Here is a 13,738-nt window from a genome sequence, read left to right as displayed (position 1 = left end):
AAATTAGTCTTCATTACTCATCTACTCTTATTTCCTTCTACAATTATAAGATTGGGAATTCGTTTCTTTTTTTGCCCCCTTTCTATCTGATGAAAACACAGACTCACGTGATTGGAAGGGAAGTCACAAAACCAGGCTCAGAGATGTTGAATGATTTCCACAAGGTCCCAAAGCCAGCTGGGGGCAATTTTCTTTATTATTAAAAATGCTTTGTGTGTGATTTTAAAACAAAGTCATGTGCTGAACACTCAATTTAATGAAAGGCAAATAATTGTAGAGACATGGGAAATCACAACCGATTTTTTTTAGTAATTTAATTATGCAAATAAAATCTCCTTTTTTGAACTCACTGCTTTGAGTTTCTTCTTCCCTATTTCTAACAACCTCCTAAATTCCAATCCACTCCTCTCAATACGATTTCTCCCTCCTAGAAAATCCCTGCATATGGCCCATTCTCTAGGCCAGTGGTTCTCAAAAGACTGTTTGCCTGGGAAGTAAATTAAAAATGCAGAGTCCCAGGCAGAGTCCAATTCAGCAGATCAACGGGGGGGCCAGCAATGTAAATGTCAATGTAAACAAGCACCCCAGGTGAGTGTAACCATCCTTTGAGGCACATGACTCCAGACTGTATACTAGATTCCAGGTTCCAAATAGAAAACATCTAATTTTCATAGTAGATTTAAGCTGGGACAACAAAAATATGTGCAGAGTTGCCTATAATTTTTATGTTCCCTCTGAGGTCTGAAACAAATCCAAGAGCTCTGTGATTTGGATGTATCCTGGTAATCATTTGCGTGGAGGTCTGGAGTTTTTATTCTTTCCCCTCTGAATGCGTTTCTACTTGGGATTAAATATAAAATGTCTTAACTCTTCCTCCACAGCTAAAGGAAATCAATTTTGTAAAGTGTTTCAAAAGAGTACTTTAAAAAATACACAAAATATCTTCCCTTTGAACCAGATGCCTGGGATGTACAGGGCAAACACAGTAAGTAATGAGAGAAGTAAACACCAGGTTTTCCAGCAGAACCAACCCTGAAACCAAAACTTAGGAAGGAAGCTGACCATTAAGTAAGTAGACCAGAGGAACAATAGCTCAGGCATATCCTTGGGTAAGTCTGAACCTGAGAAAACAGGAATGAAACAGACAAGCCCCTTGTCCCAAGTTAACTTTCCCTTCCTGTTCGATTTTAAAATAGGACAGTGCTGTAAATGAGAATAGAGAGTTTACGTAGAATCTTAGAACTCCTCTGGGTGCCAAAACATTTTTTCAAACTGAAGTAAATACTCCTTACTGGATTCAGCAGTGCTCATTTATACTCATCTCCTCCAGGACATTTTAAATCTAGAGGCTCCAGAGACCAAGAACACAGCACGCTGGTAACGGGAGTCTGTGTGTTCTACCATCATGACCAACTCACATTACAGCCATGAGGGCTTGTCTATATGTAGACTTCTTAATGGTCACATGAACAAAGAAATGCCACTTAACCTCACAGAACCAAAGAAAATCACTGTTAAGTGTCAAAGATAACACACAATGCTCCAGAAATGCTATAAAATAAATAACTCCAGCAACAAAATTGGTTTAAATTCTTTAGAAGGCAAAAAGTCAAGGCCACAGCTTTAACATGCACATTCCAGCTGTACTTCTCCTCGGCTTAGGGACAAAGACTGGACTAAATGAGGTTGGGAGAGAAGAGGGTGGAACCAGAGGGAGAAAGTGAAGCATCCACCAGGAGATGAACAGGTTCATTGGCCCAATACCCACCTTAAGGGTTTTGGATTTTTTGTTTCTATTTCTTTTTCTTTAAGGATTCCTAACAATCCTCAGGGCATTTTAAAAATGGGAAGAGTCAGTTCTGGCTTTACTGGATCACCAATGACTCTTGTTCTCTCTCAGTCCAATTAAGCTCTCATCACACTGCACAGCCTGAACAGCCCGACTGCCTTCAGCTGCTTCCTATCCCTTCTCTAGCGGCTCCCAGAAGGCATGGAGGCCTCCCTAAGACCCAGCGGCCATAAAACAGTCAGGAGCATCGCCACACATGCTTGGCTGGACGATGTACCTGGAACTTCCTCTGTGTTGGTGCAGGCCCTTCAAGTGTGCAACTAAGATCTAAGCCAGCTTTCCCGTTTCACAAATGCCTGACTGGGTTTGTGTGGAATAGGCACCACACCGTCATGTCAGAGCATCTGGAGTTACTTTTTAAAGCCCAGTTCCCATTATTTTAAACACATTCATCAGGATTCTTTGACATTTGGGGGGGAGGTGCATATACTCCTTGAAAACTTGCATGTTCTCAGCTACACTTAGTTGTTTCTAAACATGCAGTTCAGAGATGGCATGGCAAGAAAAACTATGTGACCTGGAATGGAGCAACCCTTTACTCAGCCTAACTGCTTCTCACCAGCATGCAAAACTCTTGTTCCTTCATCATTAAGACCTATGGAAATCTTTATGGTAACATCTATACTCTCTCTCCAAAATATCAAATGCTTGGTAGAAACATGAAAACAAATCATCATAATCTCCCTCGGCAGAGTATCAAATTATCCCAAAGACATGACTTAATGCCAGAACAAAGTATGGGTAAGAGCTGAAATTATAACGCGTCAGTTCCACAGCATGTAGAGTTCAACAATTTAGGTTAACTGTTATAGTCTGTCTTTTCTTATGCGCTAGTCTCCAATAAAGAACATCCATCAAAGTTAAGACAAGGTTAGAACATACACACATGCCTGATACAGCAAGGGGTATCAGCAAGGCCAATCCAAAGCAGCTCAGGCAACAGTAAATACACAAAAAAATCCAAACCATTCCAAGAGTATAAATATTCCTAGCAGGAAAATCAGGCCCCCACTGATTTTCTTTGATTCTCTCAGAGGGCAAATGGACATTTGCCAATTCCTCTATTCTTTATACTTCTTCAAAGGCTTTAATACACGTAACATTTAAAATCAATGACATTATAGAGAAGGGGGAGCCTACTACCCATATTTGACAGATGAAGAAACTAAGGAATCGAGGGGTCAGTGGCTTGTCCAGCGCTAGTTAAGTGGCTTGTTAAGAACAGAATCAACTCTAGAAGCCAGGCCCCTTTATTCCAAATCCAAGGTCTGTAAACTTGTAACATATTCCTGTTTGCTCTTAATCATCACAAGAACATGTAACTCCTGAAAAATCTGTTTGGTGATCTGGTATCATGGAGGACACACTCCTATTGGCCTTGATCATCACGAGAACACAAACCCCCCTGCAAACTCTGCCTGGTGGCCTGGTGGCATGGGCACCTCCCCAGCCTCCGCTGCAAAGCCCATCTGGCATGTGCTGCTGTTACCCACTGCAGTTAATATTTCCCACATTTCTTTCCTGAGCCTCCAGCATACCAGATGCAACAGTGGGAGAAGGAAACATAAGCAGAACTGAGACCAGCTTTAGTGCTAAGATAAGAACTTTCCAGGGCTGAGAGAAAGGCCAGCAATCAGTCTTAAACCTACTTTGCCAAGTGGTTCATGAGCAGCTGTAACATCTGCCTATTTTTCTCTGGGAGCCGATGAACAAGGCTGTGGATTTCAGAGACCCGTGACTCCTGGTTCTCCAGCTCTGTGAAGGAAGGAGGGAGGCAATACTGGATCAGGGCCACAGTTAAATCAGTTTACAAGACAAAAATCAGAGGAAACCAAATGTTGGGACAAGAGACTGAGGATTTCTCAGAGGTATAAGATCCTGTTCTGTGTACTTGTGACTAGACCGACTAGATCTAAAAGTGCTTTTAATGCTGCTTTCCGTAACAGAGTTCATTAAGAAAAGATGTCTGTCAACATGACTGATCTCCCTTAAAAAATCAGAAATTATCTTCTGAGACCAACAGGCATCAAAAAGTTGAGGTTCTCAGCAAGGGACTTCTAGCAAGTCAGTTAACACTTCTGGGCCTCCATTTTCCCTTCTAGCCAGTGCCTAACACGGTGATAGGTATGTGGCTGGTGCCCAATAAATGTTTGCTAAATAAACATGTGAACGAGCAACTGTGAAAAATAAATGACCGTCAAAAAGTTCACGCCAGAATGATGATGTGATGAAATGAAGCCAGTCAGCCGCGTACTTGGAGCAGGAACAAACTCGGGAGCAGCTGGCTATACAGAGTGGCAGCTTCGTTTCAAGGAAGGAAGGAACTTTATGCACTCGTCAAGGGATAAACAAATTGTACGTGAACAGCCTTGCAAGGGTCTCAAATGTCAAAATAACACCTCGAGACAGCATCAAAGACATCAAGGGAAATGTCCAGTTATTCTCAAGTCATGTGTGACAACCAGCCTGGGAGAAGAAAGGAATGGCAGATAGAGTAAGGAAATGTTTCTGCCAACCTATAACCTAAATCATGGACTGCCACGTTCTCTTGGTTGAACTTGGGTATGTGGCTTCATTTCTCTGGGAAATACACTGATGGCACTCATCACACCTATTTATAGGACTGAGGTGAGGTTTAATTAGAGAATGGTTGCTATGGGTTTGGAATTTCTCAGAGAAAGAAATCACATAAACAGCATCTTCACTTCCAGCTTTCTCCCAGATCTTTCTCCTGCTTTACGGGGATGGCTATGTGTGGATAAGGCCACCAGAACAGAGGTACTCCTAAATTAGGCCAGTAGTAGCTACCAGGGTAAACAAACTCTGATGGCTTAAAGGAAACAGGGAGAGGCACAGGCTATGGACATAAAAGCACAGTGGGGATTTATGCCAGACTTAAATCTGACAGAGAATCTTACTGCCCCTTACAGGTGGCCTGCCCCACGTAGACAGAGTCCAGTATACTTAGGGTGGCTTGCACCTAAACCCTATGTATTTTAATACCAGTAATAGGACACTCAGGGCTTAGATGATATAGCTGAAGAATGATCAGAAGCTATAAATGCAAACCGTGATAGAAAGAGAACTGGGAAGTTATATAAATGGTGCCAGATTCAGGGAAATACGTCCGATGCTCAATTTAGGTAATGGGCAGAGTCTGATTCATTCCAAAAAATCCTACTCCAGGGCTGGAAAAAACCCAAGGAGTTAGAACTCCAATAATCAAAATTAGAAAGGCGAACTTGCTTTTCTCACCTCTCCATCACACTCAAACTCACTTCTGAAGTTTCTCCCCTCGACTGTAAATTCAACATGCTAACAAGGCCCTTAGCAATCTGACTTGGTTTCGCTTTTATTCTGTGACAGTCTCATGAGTGTTTATGTGGGTAGTTTACATGCAGAATACGAGGGATTAGGTAATACTTATTTTGGGACACTGACTGTTCTTTGAAATAGAAAAATCTATTCCTTTCCCCTTAAAACTGTGGTGAAAAGAAAACTTACTTGCTGCTTTGATGAAACTTCTTTGAAACTGGTACATCATGAGTGGTCCTGGAAGCATTCTGAAATAAAAGGATACACACTAGTCAGCTTAATGAAAACAATCCTATTCTCGCTACCTAGCAGCCTAGAGACAGCCAGACCGTATTACATTTCTCAAAGACAAAGATCACGGGCAAACAACAGCAACTCAGTTTAGTCCAACTTAGTTCCCCTTTTGAAAGGGTCCTGAGATTTCACCTGAAATGTTCATTCTTTCTCCTTTTTAAGGGAATGGATACAACTTAGGTCTCATAGAGTCACAACCAGAAAAGTGCTAATGCAAAAGTCTAGCACAAACTGAGAGATTTCCTTTTCAGTCAGTGACTTGCCCTCCACAAGAGCATTTTAAGATGTGTCCGAGAAACAGGCAACTAACCCAACATTTGCAATCACCTGCTCTTAAACTCTCGTCTTCCTGGCATCTTAGTCACTTCATCTGGATACACTATGCAAGACTTTTGTAGGTGTTTTTGTGGCAAATTCACTATGGAGTGTTGCTCCAGAATGCCAAAGGGCTAGAACCCTTAATATTAGGCATGATACGATCAAATTTTATCTGTTATTTAAAATATATTTATATTTTATACTTATTGTCCATTAGCTAATCAATATCAACATGCACAAATAAGTACCAAATACAAACCTCTACCATTTGGTTTTGTGTAAACTACAATGGTAGTATTTGGGATATGAATATGTTTTATGAACATGTTTAACTGTAAACTTGAGGGGTTTTTTTACTGATAGTCTAAATGATAAGCTTCTCAACAGATGATCCATGATTCTTGGTTCAGAATTTTATTTTATTCTCATCGGATCCCCTGCTTCAACTCTTAGTCATCACGTGCATGACATCTTACTCTTGACTCCAAGAGCCTTCCAGCAATTCCCCAACAGCCAATAAAACCTGCATCACCAATTCCTTTTCTGTGGCTTTCGAGCCAACTAAATCTTGACAAACCTGTACAAATGCTTATGCAATTCGTGATTATAGTTCTCCTCTCTGTTTAAGACTAGACCCCACTTTCCTGTGTGAGAAGAACTACAGTGGAGAACGATAATACTCCTATACTTCACGTCCAGCATGGCTTTCAGTCTACTCGGGAAACTGAGATGTGAGCAGCTGGTCAATCACCCACTCCCTTAATAACCAAGGGAGGGGTGGGAGGTAGCAGGAATATTACACGTATTATTACAAGGAAAGCAGTCTCCTCTCCAATGAAGTCATATTCTCCAATCTAAGCAGAAGGAGTCAAAAAGGAGCGCCATTAAGTTCTCATTTTTGAGGAGCAAGGCCAGCAGTATACTCTATCTGTGCAAGGCGCAGAGCTCCCCAAATACGTAGGGTATGTAATCACGCATTCTCAACAGAATAGGATACGCAATTCCTTGTTTTCTTAGCAGATTATTCAGGGATTGCAGGGAATACCACATTTGAGGTTCTGTTAAAGGCTAATCGTCATAGTGGCTTCTCAAAAACAGCAAAGCTTCCTAAATCACTCATGGCACCATTGCACAATGGCAACCCATCAACTAGGGATGATTTATAATCGGTTGGACCAGCTGAGCTAATGGTACCCACACATAAGCTGTTTCCACATCTCAAACACCCACCCAACAGCTCTCTGGAGGCTGAAAATAAAACTTTCTTCCTGATTGCGTGATAACAAGCTGGCACCATGCCCCGCAAATGGAAAGTCCCTACCTTAGGTAGGTTTTCAAAGCGCTAGTGATGGTCTTTATCTCCCACTCGGCACAGATATCCGTTTCTGTTTCAGAAGCTGTTTTGGGGTCTAAAATGAAGAAAAGACAACGGGTAAAACAGAGCAGAAAATACAGCTAAAAAACAAGCATACATAAAAGCATTCAACCTCCCTACTAAACAAAGAAATCCAAAGTAAAAAAGGACACCTATTTTTTTCCTCATTAAATTAGAAAAATGTTTAAAAATCCAAATATCTACTGCTGGCAAAAATGCAATGAAACTGATCCTCTAAGAAACTGCTGGAGGCAGATGAGATAAATGCAACAGATTTGAAAAGTAATTTGGCAATACGTATCAAGTCCTAAAAAGGTTTATACACTTTGAAGCAGTAATCCCACTTCTCACAACCCATCCTCAGGAAATAAGATAAGGCATGAGAAAGTTACACACATCCCAAATGTTCAACATACATTGCTCTTGATAACAGCAGAACAATTTTTTTTTTTTAGCAGAACAAATTTTAAAAGAACAACCTAAATAGCCCATGATAGAATGATTAAGTTCATCATGGTATATTCCTGATGGAATATCATGTTGCATTTACATGATAATGATAACTATATAGCAAAATGGAAAATGCCTGAATTATCATGTAATGTCAAGCAAAAAAAAAAAAAGATTTAAAAGTTTGTGAGAAACTCAAATGAACAAAGGCTGAAAGGAAATACTCTACAATGAAAAGAGTGGTAAGGTTAGAGTGGTAGAATTGTGGTTTTTATATTTTCTAAACTATGACTTGATTCCATTACTTATCTATTTTAAATTGCCCTAAACCAAGACGTGCAACAAAACCACCATAATGATATCAACTCCTGATCATTTCTTCCTTTGTTTCCTCTTGTGTGGACTTCCAAACAAATGTGTGTATTTCAGATAAATGTGTACTGTAAAAGAAGAAATAATTCTTGTAGTCTTTCTGAGCGGCACACAGGCAGGTGAGAGTACGAGGCAGAGGCTGAACTGTTTCACAAACCAGCAGACCTCCGTCTTCTGGCTGGCGAGGTGGTTGGAAGTAGAGTCTCTCAGTGCATTGAAGGGAGAATCCAGCTTCTGGCGATTTGCCTCCCAGCTCCCGTTCCTGTTTTCAGCTGGGCTGCTACCCTTTTCTCACACCTACTCAGGTGAGGCCCCACCCTTCCAGGGGTGGGGAATGAGATGTCTCTGGACCCCGGGACTGGTTCAGGGATGGTCCAGGACTGGGCAGCATGAAATCCAGGACTTTTCCAGGACAGGGTAAGAGATACCTGCTGTCTGCTGCTGTGCTTGCACTGGGAGGTTATACTGCTGCTCTAGGTGCCACTGCGTGAAGCCTGAGAGTAGAGCCTGACCGACACAGCCAAGATGAGAGAGGCAGAGAGAGCAGGTCTGGGTGACATGGTTTGAGCCCTTGCGTCTCGCCATGCCTTTTTAATCACGTAAGCCAATAAATTCCCTTTTTCCTTAAGCTAGTTGAGGTCAGCTTTTCTGTTTCTTATAATTCAGAGGTCTAAATGATATAGTAGAGACAGCCACTAGACTGTCTCTTTCTGGACAGTCTCTGAGAAGAAACAGGTTCCTTCTGCAGGGCCCACGGCCTTTCAGCTGGGAAGGGGAATGAGTCACAGGTGGGCACAACACATTTTCTATTAACTGGGAAAGAACCCACTTTCATCCTAGTAGGAAGAGGCCAAATAATCACGAGTGCCTTAAGGATTTAGGCCCTAATCCCCAAGTAAGGACACAAATCCAGCTGGTACCTACTGCTCTCAGTGTGTTCCCCTAACACACAATGCAAGATGAGAGGATAGGGCCCTGGTTCAATAAGTGTTTGGCTCCTAATGGCAGCACGGCTGTTTATTTGCAGGTGATCCTGGTCAATAATGAAGCCTGTCTTGTCATATGAAACAAACAAGGAAGAACCTAAAGAGCATGATTTTATTTCTAGGGCCACAGAATTGTAAACTCCAGAGTTCAATCACAGCAAATTTCTGAAAAGTAACAAAGTATGGTTTTCCAAATATCCAAAACCTCTCCAGCTTTAATTCTTTTCTTGCTTTGCCATCTCCCACTCCTTTAATGGTTTCTTCCTGTGGAAGTGTATGCACCAAAAAACTTTGCTTAGTGTGACCTTTTTCCCTCCACATCTCCAAGAAGCATGGAGAGCTGCCATAGTGTGTGGTTCCTGGACGCGAGACAAATGTTACTGTACATTTTTCTGTGGAACAAACCAACTTCTACCCAAGAAGAGCGAACAGGACACTAAACAAGCAGCAGTTGGCAGGTCTGGGAGTTGTGAACTGTTCCATGAACCACATTTAGCAAACTAATGATTAGCTTCCACTTATTCAGGCTCTGTAACCATAGGAATATTGTATAACATTACAGAGAGGAGAGTCAAATTACAGCCCGGCTAAAGGGGTTTTTATAGCACTGATGAGGCAAGGTTCATAACTTGAGCACGTCCATTTCAATTCATTTAATGTCCAAACTAAACTGAATACAGCCTCCCAAGCTACCCCGTTTTCAGACACCGTCGCCAATTGCCATCCCTCCCTATCGATGCTCCCTTCACTTACAGAAGCTTCCTGGCATATGATGCAGAGACATATTTGACAATTTTCTTCAGAACTCAGTACATATCTCCTAACCAGGTCACTTGACCATTGTGGACTTAGTAACACTGACCAGAGCTAGAGGAGCAGTCCAATGTACAAAAAGGCATCATGCGGATACAGCCAAATGAGTGCATTTCCTCTGCAAGCTACTCCCACGTGAATTCAGAAAACCAGGAGATGTGGACTGGAAGTGGTGGTTACAAGGGGAAGTAGTCTTAGAAATGTCACACTGGATCAGACAAGACCCAGGTCCACTGCTGTGCTCCTGACAAAGACACTAAGGACCTTCTGGAGGATGGGAGTAGGAAAGTCGCCTATGTACTCCTAATCTCCTAATGACACACTATAATGTATCAAAATTAAAGTTGATGTGCCCTGAACCAATATGGCGGAGAAGAAGGATGTGCTCTCACTCCCCCTTGCGAGAACACCAGAATCACAACTAGCTGCTGGACAATCTCTGACAGGAGGACACTGGAACTCACCAAAAAAGATACCCCACATCCAAAGACAAAGGAGAAGCCACAATGAGACGGTAGGAGGGGCGCAGAGTAAAATCAAATCCCATAACTGCTGGGTGGGTGACCCACAAACTGGAGAACACTTATGCCACAAAATGCCACCCAGTGGAGTGAAGGTTCTGAGCCCCACGTCAGGCTTCCCAACCTGGGGGTCTGGCAATGTGAGGAGGAATTCCTAGAGAATCAGACTTTGAAGGCTAGTGGGATTTGATTGCAGGACTTCGACAGGACTGGGGGAAACAGACTCCACTCTTGGAGGGCACACACAAAGTAGTGTGCGCATCGGGACACAGGGGAATGAGCAGTGACCGCAGGCGAGACGCAACCAGACCTACCTGCTAGTGTTGGAGGGTCTCCTGCAGAGGCGGGGGGTGGCTGTGGCTCACCGTGGGGACAAGGACACTGGCAGAAGAATTTCTGGGAAGTACTCCTTGGCATGAGCCCTCCCAGAGTCCACCATTAGCCCCACCAAAGAGCCCAGATAGGCTCCAGTGCTGGGTTGCCTTGGGCCAAATAACAAACAGGGAGGGAACCCAGCCCCACCCATCAGCAGACAAGCAGATTAAAGTTTAACTGAGCTCTGCCCACCAGAGCAACACCCAACTCTACCCACCACCAGTCCCTCCCATCAGGAAACTTGCACAAGCCTCTTAGATAGCCGCATCCACCAGAGGGCAGACAGCAGAAGCAAGAAGAACTACAGTCCTGCAGCCTGTGGAACAAAAACCACATTCACAGAAAGATAGACAAGATGAAAAGGCAGAGGGCTATCTACCAGATGAAGGAACAAGATAAAACCCTAGAAAAACAACTAAATGAAGTGGAGATAGGCAACTTTCCAGAAAAAGAATTCAGAATAATGATAGTGAAGATGATCCAGGACCTCAGAAAAAGAATGGAGGCAAAGATCGAGAAGATGCAAGAAATGTTTAAGAAAGACCTAGAAGAAATAAAGAACAAACAGACAGAGATGAAGAATACAATAACTGAAATGAAAACTACACTAGAAGGAATCAATAGCAGAATAACTGAGGCAGAAGAACGGATAAGTGACCTGGAAGACAGAATGGTGGAATTCACTGCTGCGGAACAGAATAAAGAAAAAAGAATGAAAAGAAATGAAGACAGCCTAAGAGACCTCTGGGACAACATTAAACACAACAACATTCACATTATAGGGGTCCCAGAAGGAGAAGAGAGAGAGAAAGGACCTGAGAAAATATTTGAAGAGATTATAGTCGAAAACTTCCCTAACATGGGAAAGGAAATAGCCATCCAAGTCCAGGAAGCGCAGAGAGTCCCATTCTGGATAACACGCTGAGACACATAGTAATCAAATTGGCAAAAATTAAACACAAAGAAAAATTATTGAAAGCAGCAAGGGAAAAATGACAAATAACACACAAGGGAACTCCCATAAGGTTAGCAGCTGATTTCTCAACAGAAACTCTACAAGCCAGAAGGGAGTGGCATGATACACTTAAAGTGATGAAAGGGAAGAACCTACAACCAAGATTACTCTACCCAGCAAGGATGTCATTCAGACTTGATGGAGAAATCAAAAGCTTTACAGACAAGCAAAAGCTAAGAGAATTCAGCACCACCAAACCAGCTCTACAGCAAATGCTAAAGGAACTTCTCTAAGTGGGAAACACCACAGAAGAAAAGGACCTACAAAAACAAACCCAAGACAATTAAGAAAATGGTCACAGGAACATACATATCGATAATTACCCTAAACATGAATGGAGTAAATGCTCCAACCAAAAGACACAGGCTCGCTGAATGGAGACAAAAACAAGACCCATATATATGCTGTCTACAACAGAACCACTTCAGACCTAGGGACACATACAGACTGAAAGTGAGGGGATGGAAAAAGATATTCCATGCAAATGGAAATCAAAAGAAAGCTGGAGTAGCAATACTCATATCAGATAAAATAGACATTAAAATAAAGAATGTTACAAGAGACAAGGAAGGACACTACATAATGATCAAGGGATCAATCCAAGAAGAAGATATAACAATTATAAATTTGTATGCACCCAACATAGGAGCACCTCAATACATAAGGCAACTGCTAACAGCTATAAAAGAGGAAATCGACAGTAACACAATAATAGTGGGGGACTTTAACATCTCACTTACACCAATGGACAGATCATCCAAAATGAAAATAAATAAGGAAACAGAAGCTTTAAATGACACAATAGACCAGATAGATTTAATTGATATTTATAGGACATTCCATCCAAAAACAGCAAATTACACTTTCTTTTCAAGTGCGCACGGAACATTATCCAGGATAGATGACATCTTGGGTCACAAATCAAGCCCCAGTAAATTTAAGAAAATTGAAATCATATCAAGCATCTTTTCTGACCACAACGATATAAGAGTAGATATCAATTACAGGAAAAAACCTGTAAAAAATAGAAACACATAGAGGTTAAACAATACGTTACTAAATAACCAAGAGATCGTTGAAGAAATCAAAGAGGAAATCAAAAAATACCTAGAGAGGGCTTCCCTGGTGGCGCAGTGGTTGAGAGTCTGCCTGCCGATGCAGGGGGCACGGGTTCGGGCCCTGGTCTGCGAAGATCCCACATGCCGCGGAGCGGCTGGGCCCGTGAGCCACAATTGCTGAGCCTGTGCGTCTGGAGCCTGTGCTCCGCAACGGGAGAGGCCGCGATAGTGGGAGGCCCGCGCACTGCGATGAGGAGTGGTCCCCACTTGCCGCAACTAGGGGAAGCCCTCGCACAGAAACAAGGACCCAACACAGCCATAAATAAATGAATAAATATTAAAAAAAAAAAAGGCTTTACATTAAAAAAAAAAAAACCTAGAGACAAATGACAATGAAAATACGATTATCCAAAACCTATGAGATGCAGCAAAAGCAGTTCTAAGAGGGAAGTTTATAGCTATACAAGCCTACCTCAAGGAACAAGAAAAATCTCTAATAAACAATCTAACCTTACACCTAAAGGAATTAGAGAAAGAAGAACAAACAAAACCCAAAGTTAGTAGAAGGAACGACATCATAAAGATCAGAGCAGAAATAAATGAAATAGAAACAAAGAAAACAATAACAAAGATCAATAATACTAAAAGCTCGTTCTTTGAGAAGATAAACAGAATTGATAAAGCATTAGCCAGACTCATCAAGAAAAAGAGGGAGAGGACTCAAATCAATGAAATTAGAAATGAAAAAGGAGGAGTTACAACAGACACCACAGAAATACAAACCATCCTAAGAGACTACTACAAGCACCTCTATGCCAATAAAATGGACAACCTGGAAGAAACGGACAAATTCTTAGAAAGGTACAACCTTCCAAGACAGAACCAGGAAGAGATAGAAAATATGAACAGACTAATCACAAGTAATGAAATTGAAACTGTGATTAAAATTCTTCCAACAAACAAAAGCCCAGGACCAGATGGCTTCACAGGTGAATTC

The 13,738-nt window shown here is 41.9% G+C and overlaps 1 protein-coding gene across 4 annotated transcripts in view; it reads right to left on the bottom strand.

Annotated features, from left to right (window-relative positions):
• Positions 1-13,738, bottom strand: part of ARHGAP26 (Rho GTPase activating protein 26) — a 472,115-nt gene that overhangs the window by 166,660 nt on the left and 291,717 nt on the right. For all 4 annotated transcript variants that reach the window (XM_057540933.1, XM_057540934.1, XM_057540935.1 and 1 more), the window contains exons 15-17: positions 7,098-7,185; positions 5,354-5,412; positions 3,499-3,604 (exon numbers count right to left, since the gene is read on the bottom strand). In XM_057540933.1, coding sequence (XP_057396916.1) covers positions 3,499-3,604; positions 5,354-5,412; positions 7,098-7,185 — 253 coding nt within the window. The remainder of the gene's footprint in view (positions 1-3,498; positions 3,605-5,353; positions 5,413-7,097; positions 7,186-13,738) is intronic.

This window comes from Balaenoptera acutorostrata, chromosome 2 (assembly GCF_949987535.1).
Source record: "Balaenoptera acutorostrata chromosome 2, mBalAcu1.1, whole genome shotgun sequence".
Lineage (NCBI taxonomy): Eukaryota > Metazoa > Chordata > Mammalia > Artiodactyla > Balaenopteridae > Balaenoptera > Balaenoptera acutorostrata.
Note: the sequence above shows the minus strand (reverse complement) of the source record. Positions and strands in the feature narration are given on the sequence as shown.